The sequence below is a fragment of the Nomascus leucogenys genome, chromosome 12 (assembly GCF_006542625.1).
Source record: "Nomascus leucogenys isolate Asia chromosome 12, Asia_NLE_v1, whole genome shotgun sequence".
Lineage (NCBI taxonomy): Eukaryota > Metazoa > Chordata > Mammalia > Primates > Hylobatidae > Nomascus > Nomascus leucogenys.
In genome coordinates, this window is record NC_044392.1 from 55,666,538 (window position 1) to 55,689,982 (window position 23,445).

General features: G+C 41.5%; 2 protein-coding genes across 12 annotated transcripts in view; one reads left to right on the forward strand and one right to left on the reverse strand.

Moving 5' to 3' along the window:
* Nucleotides 1-23,445, forward strand: part of LOC115837636 (putative neuroblastoma breakpoint family member 7) — a 655,832-nt gene that overhangs the window by 182,669 nt on the left and 449,718 nt on the right.
* The window catches only part of LOC100582383 (myomegalin), a 230,677-nt gene that overhangs the window by 142,405 nt on the left and 64,827 nt on the right, over nt 1-23,445 (reverse strand). For 8 of the 11 annotated variants that reach the window (XM_030824704.1, XM_030824710.1, XM_030824711.1 and 5 more), the window contains exon 4: nt 5,726-5,836. The exons of 1 other annotated variant lie outside the window; for it this stretch is intronic. In XM_030824704.1, the coding sequence (XP_030680564.1) occupies nt 5,726-5,836 (111 nt within the window). Of the gene's footprint in view, nt 1-5,725; nt 5,837-8,232; nt 8,256-16,955; nt 16,961-18,579; nt 18,591-23,445 lie in introns of those variants that run through there. 2 more of the 11 variants (XM_030824705.1, XM_030824709.1) reach the window with 2 other exon arrangements.

Here is a 23,445-nt window from a genome sequence, read left to right on the forward strand (position 1 = left end):
CATAAACCTCAAAGATTGTGCAGAAAAAGTATCATCCAATCTCAAAGATGAGAAAACCAAAGAAGTTTCAATCTCAAAGAAGTCAGGCAGCTTAAGGGTCATAAAGCAACGGAACACAACTCTCTCAACTTATATCTAAGGGCTAAGTCCAGTTTAACCTTCCAATATCAATTACATCGTATTTAAACATTGACTCTATCTGGTCAAGGATGACAATATTTTATTTCTCCTGACTCTTTTGCTATCAGATCTGGCCTTGTCAGTTTTTCAATTTCATTCTTAGAATGGAAATTTAATTCACACACGTTGAACAAGTAGTCATCGGGGGCAAAACCCAGTGGATGATGGTTTTGTGTGCTGTTTGGAGACTGGGTGTTTACCACGCAGCAGTGGATTTCATAAATTCCAGGGTCAGACAAGATTCCAGTGGCGACACACTTGACTAATATGGGAAAATGCAGGATTAGGCAATCAACAATGAGGAAGTCAGCCAAGTTGCCACCCAAAATTTACTTACCACAGCAGCTGCAGTCCAGAAATGCTAACAAGCCAGTCTCCCTAGGAGTGGGCCATACTCAGCTGTGGACCACTCACAACATTTTCTCACTTTATTTTGCTCCAGAGTCAGTGTACTGCAATGATTTCTCCTTTGCTTGCTTTATATGTTTAAAATTGTCTTCCCTAAAAACTGAACTTATAATTAATGTTTGCTACCAAAGGGGGGTAGCAGTGCCTAGTCATGTAGGCATATGTCCCACTCCGTTGGTACTGAGGGTAAGCAGCCTCTTACTTTTTAAAAAAATTATGATGATGATTTACAAAAATTGAAGCTTACAGGATAAACACTCAACAAAAAAGCAGCCAGTCTCAAGAAACCAATTTTTATGTATAAATTAATATTATTTTATTAATCCATGGCCAGGATGATTCTTTTTTTTTTTTTTTTTTTTTTTTTTGAGAAGGAGTCTCGCTCTGTCACCCAGGCTGGAGTGCAGTGGCGCGATCTCGGCTCACTGCAGGCTCCGCCCCCCGGGGTTCACGCCATTCTCCTGCCTCAGCCTCCTGCGTAGCTGGGACTACAGGCGCCCGCCACCTTGCCCGGCTAATTTTTTTGTATTGTTAGTAGAAACGGGGTTTCACCGTGTTAGCCAGGATGGTCTCGATCTCCTGACCTCGTGATCCGCCCGCCTCGGCCTCCCAAAGTGCTGGGATTACAGGCGTGAGCCACCGCGTCTGGCCGGCCAGGATGATTCTTAAGACTATTTCTTAATTCTCTGAACAGCTTAAAAGAGAGAAACTCCTAACTTCTTTTTTATTTACTTGCTTTGAGGTTGATACTCTTAGGTTTTTAACATAACTCTCTAGCTTTGACAACTCCTCTTATAACTTAAAATCCTTATAGCTTCCATTTACAAGTAAGGATTATATCTATTTTAGTCTCCTCAATCAGCTACCTAGAAGAAGATTTGCCACTTGGAAAGAGAAAGATAGCACCCACTCTCCAGTCCTCTTCTCCCAAAGTTGCCCGTATTTCCCTTCCCTGAAGCCAATCAAATACTTTATTGTTTCTCGCTAAGAGTAATTTTTCACTCTTAAGTACAAATAGCTCAACAAAAATTCCCGGTAGCATAAACATGCACATCAATAAAATAATTACTTCTCACAATAGACTTTCCATTACATATGTTTCACAAGCATTGGTTTTCTTAAAAAGAACCACGCATACAGCACTCAAATTATTGCAGATTCTAACTCAGTAGAGTTTGATTTAATGTTTTTACTATTTTTTTTTAAAGAAGTGTCCTTCCAACGCTAAAGAAAAAAAATCAGAATCAAGAAAATTCTGTTTCTTAGCAACAGAAAAATCAAACTTCTGTTACTAAGTTTGGTAACAGAACAGTACCCTAAATTATCCTCTGAACCACCTGATTTCCCATGTGGTGCTGGGCACATTACCCATGATGTCTCTTCGCCAACATTGCTGCTAATTAATCTTCCTAATCTTGTGGGATCACAATATGAATAACAAGAATGAACATAAGACACATCTGTGGGAATTATGAGGGTGAGATTATAGTCAAACCTCGCCCCCATATTTAAATTTTATAATAACTATAACTACTAGTAGAAATATAACTACTACCCTCTCATATATATGTGATGTTATTAAGTTTACAAAGTGTTTTGGTATGTTTTCTTATTTCATCTTCATGGCTGCTACTTATTCATAGAAAAAATAATTCTCAGTATCTGTAGCATTATTGTTAATGCCAATCCTACAGAGGCTGGAACAGGCTCAGAGAGGCTAAGTAACTTGCCTAACTAAGTCTCCTGGTTGACAATAGGTCCTAATGCAGTGTTTTCCGAATCCCTTGTTCTTACATCAAAACAGAATTGTGGCTGGGTGTGGTGGCTCATGCCTGTAATCCCAGCACTTTAGGAGGCCAAGGTGGGAAGATCACTTGAGCCCAGGAATTTGAGACCAGCCTGGGCAACATAGTGAGACCTCTATCTCTGCCAAAAAAAAAAAAAAATATATATATACACACACACACACACACACACACACATATATATATAAAAATAGCCAGGTGTGGTGGCACACCTGTGGCCCAGCTACTTGGGAGGCTGGGGTGGGAGGATCACTTGAGCCCAGGAGGTCAAGGCTGCAGGGAGCCGTGACGGTGCCACTGCACTCTAGCCTGGGTGACAGAGCGAGACCCTGTCTCAAAAAATAAAATAAACCAGAACGGCTCTAGTTCCTATCAATCCCTCATCATGACATAGTGTGGTAAACTAATTTCAACTCTGAATGATTGATAATGGCTTTATGTGTTCTGTTTCCCAAGTAATAAGAACATTTTAGCACAAGCCTTTAGCGCTTTTCAAATAATCATAGCCAAATGAGAAAATTAATATGACAAGGCAGATTGAACAAACATTTGGTGAGAAGGAAGAGGAGGGGATACAGTAGTTTGAGATCCTTCAAATCATATGATGCAGTAGATGCCTGACAACTCTGCTCACACGTAAGACTAGATAGAGACAGGGCCATACCTACTTCCTGTATGGGACCCATGGCAATACTAGAGTCTAGCAAAAGGGTTGTCCTCTCTGCATGTGACAATATGCTGTGTTCCACTCCCCCCACATACACGTTGTGCAGCTCCTATAATTTCATTTATCACACTTCTCCAGGTGAGAAACGGTGCCTTCTCACACCCCACCCAAAGTTGTTTCCTAAAGATCTTTCACTAGGGCAGAGCAGAGAGTGAGACCAAATGATTCAGACAGCCATCTGATTCAAGCTTTAAAAAAAAAAATCCTGGCGGGGCGCAGTGGCTCACGCCTATAATCCCAGTACTTTGGGAGGCTGAGGCGGGCAGATCGCCTGAGGTCAGGAGTTCGAGACCAGCCTGGCCAACATGGTAAAACCCCGTCTCTACTAAAAATATAAAAATTAGCCAGGTGTGGTAGCAGGCGTCTGTAGTCCCAGCTACTCCGGAGAATTGCTTGAACCCAGGAGGCGGAGGTTGCAGTGAGCTGAGATCGTGCCACTGCACTCTAGCCTGGGCGACAGAGTGAGACCCTGTCTCAAAACAACAACAACAACAACAAAATCCTTTCCCTCAAATTACCTAAGAAATTGTCCTTTCCTTCTTTGCCTTGAAGACAGTTAATGGGGAAAGTTCCTCCCTCTGCACAGTGAACAAATCCATCCACTATTCCTACCCTAAGGCAAAACCTCCCACTCATCCTCCATCTCTCGCCATCTCTCTGTTACCAACCCTCACTTGGCAATATCCTTCTTGACACCTGACAGCTCCAATGAGGCACACTCATTATATAGCCACATAAAAGATAAAAGGTGAATCTGGACCAACTTCTGGAAACTTTGGACTTAAAACATGGAAATGCAGGAGACAGGAAATAGAGTTAAATCCCCCAGATTTAGCTATACACGTTAATTGAATTAACTAAATAACCATTTGGGTCTCATAGACACCAGCTATTTCCCTGATCCAAGATGTTATCTAGCAGACTGTAATGCTTCCCAGTCATCCTCTTGACAGGACAGGGCACACATAGAAAATGATATTTGTATAGTCCTCTGGGGTAAACAGTTGGAGAGTTAGAATCTCTGATGAGGTCAGAGGCAACCAGTCCCTGGTCACCTGGGCCACTTCAGGTCCTGCTTGTCCAGACACAGAGAGGGCTGAGGAAACCAATATTGTGGTGACCATCTACGAGGCTTAATCTTCATAACCCATAGCCCAATGTCCTCTTACCAAGGTGCTGTCCTATCTCACCCACAGCTCAGCCAATCCAGCAGGTCTTCCTTCCCCACCCCGATCACTGACCTGTCAATCAAGATAGCCCTCCCATCCAAGGAAGAGGCCATTTACCCTCCCACTCCACCCAGGCCAACTGCTATCCCACAGGTTACTCTCTTCTTCATTCTAAGGCAAGCTATTCCAAAGACTAAAAATGCCTAAGATTCTGTCTTAAAAGCTTATCTGCATAGTCATCTTCAAAAGCAAACATGAATTTCTCAAGGAACGGAAACACCTTTAGACCCTGCCCTTTTCTCCATTGCATCATTCTCTGCCCCACCAAGCCGGAGCTAGGAGGGGACTTTCTCTAGGAGAGGTATGACCTGGAGATGATCTGCTTCAGAGCTACCACCTCAGGGATCTTGCTTAAAAATACATATTTTTCCAGGCAAAGTGGCTCATGCCTATAATACCAACAACTGTGGAGGCTGAGGTGGGAGGATCTAAAGGCCAGGAGCTTGAGACCAGCCTGGACAACATAGTGCCACCCCTTTGGTATGAATTTTTTTTTTTTTGAGACAATATCTTGCTCTATCACCTAGGCTGGAGTGTAGTGGTGCAATCCCGTCTCACTGCAACCTCCGCCTCCTGGGTTCAAGCAATCCTCCTGCCTCACTCAGCCGCCCAAGTAGCTTGGACTACAGGCAAGTGCCACCACACCCGCTAATTTTTGTACTTTTTAAGTAGAGATGGAGTTTCACCATGTTGGCCAGGCTGGTCTCGAACTCCTGACCTCAAGCCTTCTGTCTGCCTTGGCTTCCCAAAGTGCTGGGATTACAGGCATGAGCCACTGTGCCCTGCCAATTTTTTTTTTTTTTTAATTATCTGGGCCTGGTGTCCTGTGCCTGTGGTCCCAGCTGCTCAGGAGGCTGAGCCAGAAGGCATCACTTGAGCCCAAGAGTTGGTGTCTGCAGCGCTATGATGGTGACACTGCACTCCAGCCTGAGCAAGAGGGCAAGACCTGTTTCTAAAATAAATAAATTTTAAAAATGCAAATATCCAACCCAGCCCCACCCTCTACCCCCACTTTCCCCTACATTACTACATCGGAATCCTTAGGGTGTGGCATGGAATCTACATTTTAAATCAGCTCCCAAGGTGATTGTTCCGCACAGTTCCACGTCAGTGTTTGAGACGGCCTCTGATTTATTCCAGCCCTCCTTCTTTACAGAGAAGGAAAGCAGAAAGCAGGCATCAGAGAGGTGAAATGAGCTTGTCCAAGGTCACAGGTTGTTAAGGTGACCAGGGCTGGACGAAACCCCACCTCTCTCGCTGACTAGCACAGCGCCAGCTAGGAAGAGCCTAGAATAGCGACGGACTGGCAGGCCAAACCGTCCCCTGCCCCTGCCCCTGCCCTGCCCTGCCCCGGAGAAGTGGGGCCCTGCACTCACCCGCTTGTAGATGTCCTCCCGGCTGGCCTCATACTTCTGTTGCATGCGCTCCTCCAGGAAGTAGATGCGCAGCTTGAGGCTGAAGTTCTCCTTCTTCAAGTCATTGAGGTGCTGGGACAGAGTGCGATATCCATTAGACATGATGGGCAACCCATGGGGAGGAGCGTGCCCGATTGCCCCCTCAACCCAGGAACATGGTGCAGCTGCACCGCAGCATGAAGCCAGCCGGCTGGGACGCTGCTGAGGCTGCGGACCGAGAGGCTGGGGCTATGGCGACATGGCCCCTATTGCTGGAGCTCTCTCCGGGACTCGGGACTGGGCTCACTGCTCTGGGTGCTGGAGCGCAGCACACTTTCCTTTTTTACCTCAGGGAGATATTTGCGGAATCCCTGACAGAGGAACATGCTGCCTGAACTCAGACACAAGTGGTGTAACCCGACTCCAAGCCAGGACTCTGCTGTCACCCTCCTGGAGCCTCCCAGGCCCAACTGTAGGCAGTTAACAGCTTCTCGGAAAAGAGAGACTGACCCCCAAGAGCTTCCAGGAAAGGGGGAGGGGAGTAATTCAAGGTGACAGTGAGTTTGCAAAGAAGAGAAGGAAATATACGGTGGGGAGTGGGTATTTAAATGACTTGTGGTTGATTTGGACTTATGATTTTGGTCTTATAAGACCAAAAGGAGTGTGGCTAGAAGCAAGAAATAAGGTTGCTATAGAAAAGACCACATGTACATAAAATGGCCCACAAAGGTAACCGCATGTCAAATATCCCCTTTCTGTCCAGTGCAAATCTTAAAGAGCTTCTAACCAGAGGAGTCTCAATTTCCTTTGATAATCCAGAGCTCACCTCTAATGAGTTCCTTTGCAGTTTTCAGCCCCAAGCTTTTTGAGCTCTGAGGCAGTTCAACTAATAGCCTTTATTGCCATGAGCCCTCCCCCGAAACACACCATAGCTACCCGCAAAGAAAGAGCAAATCTTCTAGCTCAGTGCAATCTTTGCAGACTCTCTTTGCCAGTTACAAAGCTCAGAAAGAGGCAGGGTCAAGGGATCCTCCCTCCATGGAAGAAGGGATGGGCAGAAGAGAGTGTGGGAGGATGACAGAGAGGGAGCCGTCATCCTGGAGCCCAAAGATTTCAGGCCGTCACTGGTTCTTAACTCTGGCACCTGCCAAGTGGAGCCGGGCACTCATCACCAGATCTTGCTCCTAAAGTAATTTAAGATCCTTGAGTGACAGCTGCAACATTAGCAGGAAGTATTATTTATACCACATTACATTGAAGGTGATGGGAGACAACCCCACAGCACGGATAACAAACACGGGTTCTTGGTGGCAATAATATTAGGTTGAAAAAAAAAATTAACATCCAAGATAAAGGAAGCTACAAAATTTACACTTAATTCAAGCCCTCATTTCCTCCCCAACCTACCTGCTTTTCATTCTTCCAATTCCTTCTCAAACCTTCATAATCATTCTAGTCAACAACTCCTGAGCACTCACCAGGTAGGACATTGGGCATAAGGGATATATAGATCAAGAATGTCCCAACCCTCAAAGAGCTATGTGGCCATACAGCTGGCCATGGTATGTTAAGATATGTGTTTTACATTATGATCCTCCAAACCTGTGTTTTTCAACTTTTACATGTTACATTGCCATCTAGTACATATGCATACACTCTTAACTGAAGTGAATGTTTCAAAAAGTAATTGTCACCATCAATATGTGTGATGTACTCTGATATTTCCTATTTCTTTTTCTGGGAGTGACCCACCAGATGGATTTCATGACCCACAAATAATTTCAACCTGAGTTTAAAAAATGTTGACTCTGGGGGAGCCCATAAGAAAGAGTAGTCAGTTCTTACTGGGGTGATCAGAGAAAGCTTCATTAGGAGTTGAATTTGCACTTTGCCTTGAAAGATAGAAAATGTTTGAGTGGATAAAGTGGCCTCAGGAGGGCATAATTAGAGCAAAGCATTCTCCCAAATAGATTTAGATTATAAATAGGCAAAATAGGCAAGTCAAAATATTTACCATTTGAAAAAAATAAAACTACACATTTAAAATCCATTTAACTATTTTCACTAAATCTGAATTCTTAGAATAAGAGAATGCCAATTAGGCTTAGTTAGAGACAGTGAAGAAAAAAGTCTAAGTTAAAACAACTCAAAATATCCTTTTCCATTCCCAGTTCTCTTACTAAATAGCTATGTTATAGACCACTTCTCTAGAGGCCTAACTGTCCTCACTTAAAAAATGAAATGGCTTTAAATATTGGTGATTTTTTTTTTTTTTGAGACGGAGTCTTGCTCTGTTGCCTAGGCTGGAGTGCAGTGGTGCAATCTCGGCTCACTGCAACCTCCGCCTCCTGGGTTCATGCCATTCTCCTGCTTCAGCCTCCCGAGTAGCTGGGACTACAGGTGCCCGCCACCACGCCCAGCTAATTTTTCATAGTTTTAGTAGAGACGGGGTTTCACAGCATTAGCCAGGATGGTCTCGATCTCCTGACCTCGTGATCCGCCCGCCTTGGCCTCCCAAAGTGCGGGGATTACAGGCATGAGCCACCGTGTCCAGCCAAAATTAGTGATTTTTAAGGGCCTTTCCTGGTCTAAGCTCTTCAAGGTGATAACCCAGTTATTATCACCTCCATTTTGCTCAAGGGTAGCCAGGCTGCCAGAGTCTAGATAAGTGTTTAATCATGCTTTGGCTGTCTACTTAGATTCCTTTATCAGGTAAGATAATTTCATAAAAGTTTTACAGGAAGTAAAACTGCATATGAATCCAGGGTATTCTTATGCATCCTAGATTTCTGTTAGACATTTATGCCTATTTCCTCCATGACATCTTGTTCTTCTATCTCTCTGGCTCCTTTTCTGTGTTTTTTGCCAGCTCCTGAAAGTGGGTACTTAAATGATGGTAAGCCCTTAGCCTTCTGCTTTTTTTCTCTTCACATTTTTATCCATGGAGGGTTTATCCACTTTTAGGGCTATACTTTCACCTTCGAAACAACTCCCAAATCTCCAACCAAGTCTTCTCACCCAAGATCTAGCCGTACATATTCAACTCTTGGCTTAGATCATTCAACTTGAATGTTCCCAAATTCCACCCAAGTAAAGCCTTTGCTGTTACCCTAGCCTGGAAAGACTTCTTCCTCTTTTGAACTCTAAGGCAGATATTAACACTCAACAAGTGTTCATATGCTGCCTTATGATGTGGCTCTTATTATCTTGAAGGGTTATTTACATCTTTTAAGAGTTACGTGACTTTTTGTGTGTTTGATCTTTCCAACTAGTCTGAAGCTGCCCAAGGAAAAAGTCAATGACTAATACGTCTTCATAAACTCCTACAGCTTCCATAACAACGTGAGACCTCTCCAACAGCATTCATCCCATTGTGCTGTCACAGTCTGTTTACGATGACCTCAACTGGGCTAGAGTGTTTTGAGAGCTGACAAGGCATATTTTGTGTCTTTGTATTCTTGTTGCATAGTATTCAGGAAGCACTCCCTAAATATTTGTGGAATCAATGAACAGGTAAATATTCCATAAACATTGTATGTTTTGCTTTGTTATATATGGGCTGGCTCACCTGTATTATTCTCACAGATTTCCAATAATATGAAAAGGGTTTAATAGTCCCAAAGAAGCTATATTTGGGTAGAACACTTATTCTAGAATAGGTAGAAAAATGACGTTTTGTTCACTTATATTTCTAAGTTCACATGCCCACCCTGATCTTTTCCCTGAACTCCAATTGATATCTGACTGTCTAGTAGAAATCTCTGCTTGAATTTAGATATCACATACTTGTGATATCTAAAACTGAACTCCTGATCTTTCCCAGTAAACATGCTCCTCCCTCACTACACCTTTTTTATTTTCAGATTTTTGAGCCCAAATCTTTGAATCATTCTTGATTCATTCTCTCTCCTACATATCATCTGTCTGCAAATCTTACTATGTATATTATACATAATAGTATATATATTAATAACATATATGGTAGTATAATATATATGTCGTAGCTCTTGTATTATGTATATAGTATATATTATACTATATTATATATACTATTATACTACTATATATATATTTTATATATACGTTATACTACCACTACTGCCACTGGTATTTCTAACACCCTGATCCACAGTACTGCCATCTTTTCCTTACGTGATCTGAATAGCCCCTTAACTGGTGTTCCTGCTCCCACTCTTGTTCCCTTGTAGTCTATTCTTAGCACAGCAGCCACAGTGACCCTTTTAAAATACGTCGGATTACTCCTCTGCTGGAGAGCCCCCCTGGCTTCCCATCTAACTTAGAGTGAAAGGTGATGTCCCTTCACCAGACTGCAAGGCCTGAGGCCCTACACCCTCTTCTCGCCTCCCCTATTACTTCCTCTACTTCTTCCTACCACTCTCCCCCTGTTCTCTGCTCTAGCCACACTGTTTCTCTTTGTTGTTTCTCAAAAACAGGAAGCAAGAGAAGCTTTGTTTTTCGAGGGCTTTGAACTTGTTGATCCTTCTGCCTGGCTGCTCTGTCTCTAGGTAGGTGCATGATTCTCTCCTCACCTTCTTCATCTTTGATTGAATGTCACCTTCTTGGTGAAGTGAATACTCTATTTAGGCACCCCGTGCCTCATCCCAGCTCTCCAAATCCCCCTTCATTGTTTTTTATTCCGTAGCACTATCACCTTCTAAAATACATTTACTTATTTATTTTGTTTCTTGTCTGTCTCTCCCCACCAGCATGTAAACTTCCTGAGAAAAGTGGGATGTTTTCTTGGTTTGTTCACTGCTGTGTCACCAGTGCCCAGAACGGTGCCTGATACATAGCTGGTGCTCAATAAATACTTGCTGAATTAAAGAATGGATGAGTAATTAACCTTCTGATTTATTTCTCATTGGATTAATACAACTTAATCTATACACAAGATTATATAGATGTTTTAGGATAAAAAGCATACCTAATAGCATTCCTCCTTATAAAAAGATTACAAGTAAAATAAATTATTCTAACAGACTCATTTTAATACACCATGCAGAATCTGGACTTTCTACAACAGTTCTGAACAAATATGGAATCATATATGACAAATTATAAAGGACAATATGAACTGTACAAATAGTAAAAACTGGGCCAGGCGCAGTGGCTCATGCCTGTAATCCCAGCACTTTGGGGGGCCCAGGTGAGCAGATCGCATGAGGTCAGGAGTTCAAGACCAGCCTGGTCAAAATGGTGAAACTCCGTCTCTACTAAAAATACAAAAATTAGCCGGGCATGGTGGCATGCGCCTGTAGTCCCAGCTACTCAGGAGGCTGAGGCATGAAGATAGCTTGAACCTGGAAGGTAGAGGTTGCAGTGAGCGGAGATCATGCCACTGCACTCCAGCCTGGGTGACAGAGCAAGACTCCATCTCAAAAAACAACAAAAAAGTAAAAACTATAAAAATTAGGAAGGAGAGGTTGCCAGAGAAGGTACCACAGAGAACTGGCACTTTAGCTCATCTCAAAGGATGAGTTGAGCTTGGATAGGCAGTGGGGAGAACACAAGGCAGTCCAGGCAGGTGGAACACGAGCAAAAGGGCAGAGTGCCCACCAGGCCAAAGCAAAGGGCACATACTGTCCTGAAATAGGCCACAGAGATGAGGGGAAATAAAAAGCCATCTCAGGGAGATCTTGAAAGCCAGGGTGAGAAGTCTGGAGTTTGCCCCTCCAGGATCCTGGCTGTCAATCTGGATAAGAGTGAAGGGAAGGGAAGTGGAGCTGGGGAGGAGGGCAGTAGGGGTGGGGAGGGCCAGAAACTGCTGACTGGGAAGATGATTTTCTTTGTATATTGCTTAGGTTTCGTTTTACTTATTTGTTTTCCTGCAGCTTTAACAAACATCAGTGCTGCATGTGGAAACTTGGAAAAGAAAAAAAAAAGCTTTAACAAACAAAAACACACATACCTGAGATACACACGGCAACCTACTAGCTCACGGCAAACAGGCCTGTATGTTGATAACCTCTGCATTGCTTAGGAAATAAAACACTGCAAATTCTTGAGCAAGGGGAAGTGCTTCTATCTTTGTTCTTCCTTTTTCTCCTAGTACATATAACATCTTTACTCTGGTCTCAGAATGTTTCTTCCAAACCTTAATGGCTTTCCCCTTCTTTTTCCTTAATTTCTTCATTCCACCCTTGGAATACTGTTCTAGTCCAGACTAGAAAGACGACGTAAATAAAGACTCAATCAATGCCAACAGAAGGAGGAGGACTACCACCCAGCTGTTGCCTGTCATGCCCCATTAACACAACCAACTGTCAAGTCTGCCTTTAAAAAAACCCAGCTTGACATTTGTTTAATCATATTCAGACCCCCCAGCTAGCTCATATAATGGATGTACTTGAAAACATATTAATTTTTTACCAATCTTTCTCCTAAAAATAAAGCTTCACTAACAAAAAATGATTAATCTTCTTAATGGACACATTCTTTTCAAATATAATCAAACTTCCACAATTTTAACTGTACTAATTTGATATCTGTGGATAATTTTTATCTTTATTTTCCTTGAAAATAAAAATATTTTACAAATAAGTTAATATGGCAAATAGAAGAACAGAAGAGTAGTGCTTTAAGTAACCCTTGACACTTTACATCAATTTACACGTGGACAATAAATATGATCACTATTATACGTATTTATCTAGGGTGGGTAGCGTGGAACTGTGAAAAGAGCAATAGCTTTGAACCATGAAGGCCAGCGTTCAAATCCCAGCTCTCCTTTTTTCTCATTGGGTCATTTTGGGGAAACTACTTAATAGTTAAGTATAGGAAGGCAGTCAGAAGACTGGGATCTGGGCAGGATACTAAGAAGGTTGCAACTGTATCTGTAACGCTAACTTTTGTTTTTTCACCTGAGGCAAATAAACTAAAAATAATGTTTTCTAACATTTAGATATTCAATACATGGACAAGTGTTTAATTATTTTTTGTATATTCCTGTTGTTTGTAAAACAGCTTATAATTTTTAAAACTATTTTAAAGGGAATGAAAGTAGGAATTACAGGGAAGCAGTTATCAATTAGATATAAGGATGAATTCTCTAGTAGAGTTAGATGTAATAAAGATATTGCCACACTCTATCCATGTGTTTATACATCAAATTTTTAGTGAGTACATACATCGTGAGACAGAATAAACTTCCTGTCACAAAAGGGGCCTGACCAAAACTCAAGAATCACCTTTCAGGGATACTGTTAAAAGTTTTCCCACATCAGCTAGGAGTTAGCTCTAGAGGGCTTTTAAGATCTTTGGCCATCCTGAAACTCTATGCTTGAAACACCTTTTCTCATAGAAACACTCCTACCAAAGGCCAGTGAGAGAGCTATCATTTGTGAAGAATTTCAGAATGCCCACCAGCTCTCCTGTAGCCCTGAAAGGTAATGAGAGTCTACCTGTTCAGACTGAGAGCGCTGGCTGCCTTGTGCTACAGAAGCAGTAAGTGCATGTAAAGGACACCATATTTCTAAGACAAAAGCAGTAACAATGACTTAAGGATGATGCCCAATAGATGATTTAACCTATAACTTTGCTAATTGTCATATTTTCAAAACAGCCCTATGGGAAGGGCACACAAATGTCTGGGGAGTATTCCCTGCTTTTTAGCACCCAGGGAACTACAACCAGGAGCCCAACTTATTTTGGATTGGGGATGGAGATAGACAAGAAGAGATGGGTCAGGAAGAAGAGAGGGCTGGTTCATTTTACATACACATATTTTATTTATAATACATCTCTGTGTCTAGGCGTCTCTATGCTGTTCTCATAAAATCTGAATTGTACAAATAAAAAGATTAATTCTTGGCTGTTTTGAATGACTTGGGCCTGTATTACAAAATTAATCAGATACAATTATACTATCTTCACAACAACAATCATCTACATTGGATTTGACAATGTACAAAGTACTTCCATGTGTATTATTTCATTTATCTTTACCACAACCTTTGAAGTAGGAAGACATGATGATCCCCATTTTACTGCCTAGGACAGAGAGACATCAGGAGGTTAACTGACTTGTTCACTGAGAAAGCGGAAGAGCACAGACTATAACTCCAACAGTTTGACCCCATACTGCATACACATCAGGGCCTTAATCATGAGACTGTATGACCCTTCTGAGCCTGGGATTCACTTGCAACTGATAAGGTATTCCCTCTTCTACCTCAGGCCCCCTATAACTTTTCAAAAAGTATCCTTCACTGTAAATAATCTTCCTGGTGGTGACTCTAAATGATCTGACCACCTGGATCTATGTAAAAAAAAAATTGTTTTCTTCATTTTCAAGATGAATAAACTAAAGTTGGCTCTCAAAGGGTTAAACAAAGAGTTACCATATGACCTAGCAATTCCTTTCCTAGTTATATACCCAAGAAAATTGAAAACATATGGCCACACGATATCTTATATACGAATGTTCATAGCAGCATTATTCATAATAGCCAAAATTGGAAGTATTTCAAATGTCCTTCAACTGATGAATGGATAAACAAAATTTAGCATATCCAAATTATAGAATATTACTCAGCCATAAAAAGGAATGAAGTACTGATACATGCTACAACATAAATGACCTTGACAACATTATACGATAATGTGAAAGAAGCCAGACACAAAAGGTCACATACTGTATACTTCCATTTATATGAAATGTCCAGAATAGGCAAATCCAGGGAGAAAGTAGATTAGTGGTTTCCAGGAACCAGGGAGAGGGAAACTGGGAGTGAGTGTTAATGAGTATGAGGTTTCCTACTGGAGTGAGAAACACGTACTGGAATTAGACAGTGGTGATGGTTGCACAAGTCTGTGAATATACTAAAATCACAGAATTGTATGATTTAAGAAGATGAGCCGTATAGTGTGTTAATCGTTTGAATAAAGCTTTGTTTTTAAAAGAAGAAGACAAAGAAATAAGCCAAAGCTGAAAGAAGTAACTAACCCAATCGTTTATCTTTTATAAGAGATTTTTTTAATGATAAAGATTCAGTTAAAGTCCAATTTGATTCAATTCAATTAAAGGTAAATGGCTTAGAATGAATCACGTCTAAATATTCTGTATACCAATCTTACCTATATTATTGGGCCCTAAAAGAAGGGTCAGACGAAGTATCCTGTAAGTGGCTCTCAGTACTGAATATTCACAGATTAAGTTTTATAAAAAGGTAAAGTTTTGTGATAACCCTCAGATAAAACAGAAACATATGATCTATGTTTTGACATAAAACATACGTATTTGGCCTGTTCTGAAAAATATGTGTAACTTTCACACACCACATTCTACCAAGGAAAATGTCAACCAGAGCCAACCAACTTGGTGTTCCACTCATCAACTCTTTTATGCCAACATGGTGTTTCTGTCCTTGTCTCAGAAGCCAACTACTGATACCTGCTTCAGAAAACTGACTATGAATTCCACAAAGTCCTGCTTTTTTCTTTTGGATTGTACAATAAACAAACAAGTCACCCTTCTAAAACTCTGTTTCTGAAACTTTAACATAATTCCTGAAGTTCCAGAGTCTCTTAAATGCTAAAATATTAATATTACCATTCCATTTTCCCCCTAACACTCGGAAGCATACTGATACCCATCCTGTACGCAGTCTTTTCTTGCCTGGTAACAAGACCACTAATGACAGAGCTATTGCATCAGGTTGATTAATAAACCCTGTCTTAGGCAGCCTTACCATGCGGATAAAGAACAGGAGTTAAGATGATGTTCCTGCTGCCTTCCCCAACATAGATACACACCCACACCACCCCCAATTCTGGAATAACCAGGTGTTATCTTCATCATCACACTAGGGCACTGTAAACCATATCAAAACAAAACAAAACAAATAACAACTTCCCTGGCCACCAAAAATAGATGGCCCAGCCAGAAATAGTGCTGCCAGAGGCAGTTAAATGAGCTGCAAGGAGGAATGACAGTTGAGCTGCAGTGATGCTGGGGCCTCCCAAGGATTACCAGACTCCAAACTGGATTCTCCATCACTTTGGTCCAATCAACATCAGCAGGACTTGGTGTTTGTTCACAATTGGTTCAACTCAGATTATTTGCTGAGCTTCTGGAATTCAGAGAGAGTGACTTATAGGCTCACCTTTTTCTCTAGATTTTAAATAATCCTTTCTCCATTTTTTTCTAGGAGTGAAGGCAATTTTGAAGGCATGACTACGACCTGCTCTGGCCACAAGAGCTAAGAGTTGCCGGGTGTGGTGGCTCAAACACTTTGAGAGGCCAATCCCAACACTTCGAGAGGCCAAGGCAGAAGGATTGCTTGAGGCCAGGAGCTTGAAACCAGCCTGGGCAACACAGTGAGACCCCGTCTCTACAAAAAATAAAAAAACAGGCCAGGCGCAGTGGCACTTAGGGAGGCCAAGGTGGGTGGATCACCTGAGGTCAAGAGTTCGAGACCAGCCTGACCAACGTGGAGAAACCCTGTCTCTACTAAAAACACAAAATTTGCCAGTGTGGTGGCACATGCCTGTTATCCCAGCTACTCAGGAGGCTGAGGCAGGAGAATCACTTGAACCCGAAAGGCGGAGGTTGTGGTGAGTGGAGATCACGCCATTGCACTCCAGCCTGGCAACAAGAGTGAAACTCCATCTCAAATAAATAAATAAATAAAATAAAATTTAAAAAGTCAAAATTAGCCAGGCGTGATGGTATGTTCTTGTAGTCCCAGCTACTCAGGAAGCTGAGGTGGGGGATCACTTGAACCCGGGAGGTCAAGGCTGCAGTGAGCCAAGATTGTGCCACTGCACTCAAGTCTGGATGACAGGGCAAGACCATGTCTCAAAAAAAAAAACAAACAACAACAACAACAACCAAGAGTCCATAGTGATACCATGAATGCCCATGGCTGCAACAATAATGCCTTGACCAGAAGTAGGGGGATAAAGGAAAAGACAGAGCCAACATGAACCCCAGTTGACCCTCCCTTGCTCCATCCATGACAGAAAGCCTCCCATTTCTGAATTCACGAGGCTCATGCTGCCTCCAGGACTTTGCATGGGTAGCAGCATTAGCCTAGAATGTCACTTCTCTTTAATTCCCACCCAACTTGCACTTAACTAATCCCAACTCACCCATAAGGATCTAAGTCAGATATTACCTACTGAAGGAAACCTATCTGGCCCTAATGCCCGGGCAAGGGCTCCTCCTGAATGCTTCCACAGCACTGCAGACCTACTCTTATTGTGGCCCATTTCACAGTATATTGGGATTATCTGTTTGACTGTCTCCCCAGTAGATCTGGAGTTCCTTAATAACAGGAAGAATCTTCTCTACTTTTCTTCCAAAAACAGAAATCGCTTTACTGTTTTTTGTTTGTGTTGCTGTTGCTTCAATGGTCATAAAAGTGCTACATGTGCCTGTTCCAGTTGTTCTCTTTCTCAGTGGAGGGCATAACCTAGTAGTTGACCAAGCAAGAAAACTTGACATCATTTATTCATCCAAAACAAACAAAAAAGAAGAAAAGAAAAGGGCATGCCTACTATGTACCAGGCATTATGCTAATCACCGTATCTAGAAGTGAAAAGACAACCACTGTCCCTGCTGCAGTGAGCTCATGTTCTAACAGAAAAGGCAGACTTTGAACAAATAACTCACGTTATTGAAGAGAGAGGTGAAGGTAGTATGGAAGTTTATGACAAGGTGACAGTGGGTAGGATGTGAGTGAAGAGATGAATTGGTGGTCAGTCATCTTTGGGTTTCTTCAGCCTCACTGGTTCTACATCCAATCAATGGCTTAGCCCTATCAATTCTGCCTCTGAAATTTCTTTCACCTGTCCATTTTTCTAATTTTTATACTGGCATCTCCACCAACCTTTGCCTGGAATACTGCAACTGTTTTCTCTGCCTCTAGACTACTCCTCCTATGCAGAGTCCATACAGAAGCCAAAAGGATCTTTCTAAGAGGAAAATCTGATCATGTCACCTGTCTGTCTAAAAGCTTTCAGCAGTTCCCTTGAGCTCAGATAAAATTTAAAAGCCTTTACATAACTTGCAAGACTCTGTATGATGACTCCTCTCTCTTTTCTCTGGTTTCAATTCTCTGCATTCCTTACATCCCATTCTCTAGGAATACTGACTATGGTTCTTTCTCTCATCTGGATCTTGATTCAAGCTATTTCCTATGCATGGAACATTCTTCATTCTCACACTCCCACCCCCTTATTAGTGGCTAATTCTTATTCCTTCTTCAGGTCCCTGGTTAGATGCAGTTTCCTCTAGGAAACTTTCCCTGAATCCCCCAACCTCTTCAGATTGAGTAAGTGCCCAGCTATACATTCCATAGCACTCTTTACTTCTATTACAATAATAATTACATTCTATTGGAATTTGCTAATCTGTAAACGCTATGAAGGCAGGAACCATGTTTGCCTGTTCAATATTGTGTCTGCAATGCTTAAGGCATGCTGCACCTAGTAAAAGCACTAGAATATTTTTTCAATGAATAGATAATTAAAATAAATATAATACTCAAAGTTATAAAGAAGGCAATAGGCTAATTCCATCATCCAGACATAATCAATATCAATATTTTGGTATGTATCCTTCCAGACATTTCCATCTTTTCTCCCTCAAAAATGAGATCTTATTTTTTTTTTTTTTTGAGACAGAGTCTCACTCTGTCGCCCAGGCTGGAGTGCAGTGGCGCAATCTTGGCTCACTGCAAGCTCCGCCTCCTGGGCGAAAGCTCACGCCATTCTCCTCCCTCAGCCTCTCTGAGTAGCTGGGACTACAGGCGCCCGCCACCACGCCCGGCTAATTTTTTGTATTTTTTTTTTTAGTAGAGATGGGGTTTCACCATAGTCTCGATCTCCTGACCTCGTGATCTGCCCGCCTCGGCCTCCCAAAGTGCTGGGATTACAAGCGTGAGCCACTGCGCCTGGCCTGAGATCTTATTTTTTGTAATATTCAGTCAAATTGTTGTTGCTGTTGTTTTGTTTAATCTTAAATTTGTTATAATGGACATCCTCCCAAGTCGGTACATTGCTCTATAATGTTCTATTGTATATATATTCCACACTTGAAATAATCCTCACCTTGAGTACTAATATTGTATTGGTATAAAGAATACTGAAATAAACACTCATCCTTGAACATACATTTTCTTTTTTTTGTTTTTTTTTGAGACGGAGTCTAGCTCTGTCATCCAGGCTGGAGTACAGTGGCAATCTTGGCTCACTGCAACCTCTGCCTCCTGGGTTCAAGCAATTCTCCCCCCTCAGCTTCCTGAGTAGCTGGGATTACAGGCATGCACCACCACGCCTGGCTAATTTTTGTATTTTTAGGAGAGACAAGGTTTTACCATGTTGGCCAGGCTGGTCTCGAACTCCTGACCTCAGGTGATCCGCCTGCCTCAGCCTCCCAAAGTGCTGGAATTACAGGCGTGAGCCACCACGCCCAGCCGAAAATACATATTTTCATACATTCGTTCTTGATCATTGTGCAACTAACATCGTGTGGCCTGGCACACACAATGCACTCATAAGTGGATGAGTGGATTAACAAACAAATGAATAAGGGGGTCAGCTGTCAATAAGCATAATAAAATTGTGGCTAAGAGTTTAGGCACTAGAACCAGTACACTTATGTCCAAATCCCAGCTCCAGCACTTTCCATCAATTACTAGTGTTTTCCTAGCTTCAGTGTCTCTCTCTTTACAAACGAAGACAATGGTTTTACCAACCTCAAAAGACTATTAGGAGAACTGAATAAGATAATAAGGTCAAGTGCATTCTCAGAACTTGGCACACTTTAAGCACTTACAAATATTAATTGGTATCATGATCTTTGTTGTTTTTTAAATTTAGTATTGGAATGGAAATTACCATTAGAATGGAAACTTTGCAAAGTCCACAGAAAGAAAGATAGGGCTTCTCTTCGAACAATGGGAGAAGAGAAGAAAACAAGTTTTAATGAGGAGACAGAAAGGAGATAATTTAAAATTACAAAAGAATTATTCTAATTCAAGTGCTACATTCTCTGTGAAAGTGGTTGCTCTCTTTTCTGTGTTGGTAATCATACCTTTCAGAAGGTTCAGGGTTGTCCAACTTTTGTAATTTCATTCTTTTTGATAACGTTTCTTTATTAATTGCATAACCAAATGTAAGCTAATATTTACAACTTTGAAAAGTTTACACACACACACGCGCGTGCACACAAATTAGAAAAAATGTTCTATCCTAGTATTTAAGATTTATTTATTTATTTGAGACAGAGTCTTGCTTTGTCGCCCAGGCTGGAGTGCAGTGGCTCGATCTCGGCTCACTGCAACCTCTGTCCTCTGGGTTCAAGCGCTTCTCCTCCCTCAGCCTCCCGAGTAACTGGGATTACAGGCGCGTGTCACCATGCCTAGCTAATTTTTGTATTTTTAATTGAGATGAGGTTTCACCATGTTAGCCAGGCTGGTCTCGAACTCCTGACCTCAGGTGATTCACTCGCCTCAGCCTCCCAAAGTGCTGTGATTACAGGCATGATCACCACACCTGGCCATATTTAAGTTTTAAAAACATACGTTAGTTTGGCAAGTACTCCCATCTTGAAATATCTCTTTCAATATTGCCTTAGATGTTATTTAAATTAAATCTTGTATAATTTAAATTTTTTTATGCCCCAATCAGATTGTACATTCTTTGAGAATGGAATCTCATGTCCATCTTTGTATCTTCTACAGCACTCAGAAGCATTCCTTTTACTCTGTAGTTCTATAAGAAAAAAAGTAATTGATTTGATTCATATCTTTGGTAATGTTGCTTAGGAATGAAAACTTTGCATGGAAAGTCTGTGGAATGACTGTGTGTGGAAGCCCGCTGTTTCCCTTTTTAAACATGAGATTGAAAAGGGAAAACAAACTGCACTTGTGATTGCTGAAAATTTAATATTTACCCCCTGCCTCCTAATAACTTTTTGAATGTCTTAAGATACCAGTAAAAACAAAACCAGCATGTTTGGGACACTGTGGTTTGGAAGAATGAATGCATTTTTTTAAAATAAAAATGCACTTCACCAGTAGTATTCATTTTCCAAGGCTGTAATTCGAGACAAACACTCGAGAAGCACCAAAATTGTGGAACATAAAGACGGCAGTGACAGGACCCCAATTAACCTAAATTAGCACAGGTTACCCAGACTGTGATAACTAAGAGCTCCAGAAACTCCCCCAAATGAAAAAGCCTTCTGCTTTTAGCACTTTTTTTTTCTTTTTTCTCCCCAAAGACTTCAAGATCCAAGTAGAAAAGTTCGCCAGGCTGGGTGGGACCTGAATAGGCTGACTCACTGCGGTTAGATTCAGACTGCCAGGGAAAGCTGCAGAGTACAGTTAGGCAAACACCACAGCTGGTTTTGATGATATTTTCTTGTTAAAGACAACATTATTAGAAAAATGTGTAAACAGGACAGGGCAGTGGAGGCCCCCTCTTGATTTTATAGCCAAAGACTCCCACCCTTCTGTGGCTTTTCTGTGCCGTCTGCCATGTTGATTCTATGTAAAAAGCCCAACTGCAGGCGTTCCACCAATGTAATGCTCTCCTTCTCTGAGAGTCCTTTCATTTCCCCAAGAACTTTGGAATCATTGGAGTTACAGTGGCTCCGTTACTTTATTCTTATATAACTTTGGGCAAGTTATTTGAACCTTGATCTCTTCACTAGTATAATGGTTGTAAATATAATATCTATCTCATAATTTAGGAAAATGAACTGAAAATACACTAAATTAAATATATCAAATATCTAGAAAAGTGCCTGGTGTACAATGAGCACTCAAATAGTATTTACTGTTATTAGCTACTATTGTGATCTTCTTAATAAATCCTGTCAAATATTATTTCAAAAAGACTCTTTCTCTCCCGTCCTTTTCATTTTTAGTTTTATCATTACATTTAAAGTGGAAAAGAGGCCAGGCGCGTAGTTCGTGCCTCAAATTCCAGCACTTTGGGAGGCCAAGGAGGGCGGACCACTTGACGGCAGGATTTGGAGACCAGCCTGGCCAACATAGCGGAACTCCGTCTCTACAAAAAATACAAAACATTAGCCCGGTGTGGTGGTGGGTGCCTGTAGTCCCAGCTACTCAGGCAGGAGAACCGCTTGAATGCAGGAGAACCGCTTGAATCCAGGAGGCGGAGGCTGCAGTGAGCTGAGATTGTGCCACTGCACTCCAGCCTGGGTGACACAGCGAGACTCCTTCTCAACAAAATGAACAATAAAAAAATAAAGTGGAAAAGAAATGTACATTTCTTTACTTCCTAGTTTCCCATCCTACCCAATCAATTAACACACCAATACCCTCCTTAAAACTATTCAACTACACGGTGAAACCCCGTCTCTACTAAAAATACAAAAAAAAAATTAGCCGGGCGAGGTGGCACACACCTGTAGTCCCAGCTACTCAAGAGGCTGAGGCAGGAGAATGGCGTGAACCCAGGAGGCGGAGCTTGCAGTGAGCCGAGATCGTGCCCATTGCACTCCAGCCTGGGCGACTGAGCGAGACTCCGTCTCAAAAAAAACAAAAACTATTCAACTTATTGTGAATACCAGGTAGAGGCAGAAGAGATACAAATCCAGTAGGATATCTAATTTTTAATAGTTTTCAGCTAGTTTAGTTGATGAATATTTACTGAGCACTTACTATGTACTACATTATGCTATATTCTAGAGACTAGAAAAGAATGGGCAAGAAGTGTTTTCTGCCCTCAAGGAGCTTAGAGTCTTGGTATATATTCTGGGATTAGAGAGTAAGAGAAGGCTTCCTAAAATTAAAAAATAAATAAATTTAAAAAGGCACCTGAGCTGTATCTTGAAGGATGAGTAAACTTTAACCAAATAAACAATAGGAGAGAAAAGGTTTTCAAGGCAGAGAAAACAGCAGGTACAAAGAAATGAAAGTATGAAACAGCTTTGAATTGCAAGCAGTTCAGAATTAATAGAGTAAGAATCATGTAATAGAGAATATTGGAAGACAAAAGTGGATTTACAATTTACCTAGACAGGCAGGAGTCTGGTAGAATTTCAATCTGCATCAATCCAAATAGGAGGAACTAGTGATTCCATTTCCAAATAAGCCAACACCTTCATTAGCACCAAACTTTCACCAGCTGAGTTTCCCAACATAGGAAATGGCCACTATTTTTAGGTCACAAAGACATCAGGTGTTTTCAGGCTCAATCATGAGTCATTGGGCAAGTTCCTTTGTTATTCTTTTTGCCATTAGTTCATCGTTTGTAAATTGGAATAATAATCATGGCTTTTCTTTTTTTAATTATATTTGAAGTTCTGGGATACATGTGCAGAACGTGCAGGTTTGTTACACACGTATACATGTGCCATGTTGGTTTGCTGCACCCATCAACCCCTCATCTATATTAGGTATTTCTCCTGATATTATTCCTCCCCTTGCCCCACACCTCCTGACAGGCCCCCGTGCGTGATGATCCCCTCCCTGTGTCCATGTGTTCTCATTAGTCAACTCCCACTTATGTGTGAGAACATAGGGTGTTTGGTTTTATGTTCCTGTGTTAGTTTGCTGAGAATGATGGTTTCCAGCTTCATCCACATCCCTGCAAAGGACATGAACTCATTCCTTTTTTATGGCTGCATAGTATTCCATGGTGTATATGTGCCATATTTTCTTTATCCATTCTAACATTAATGGGCATTTGGGTTGGTTCCAAGT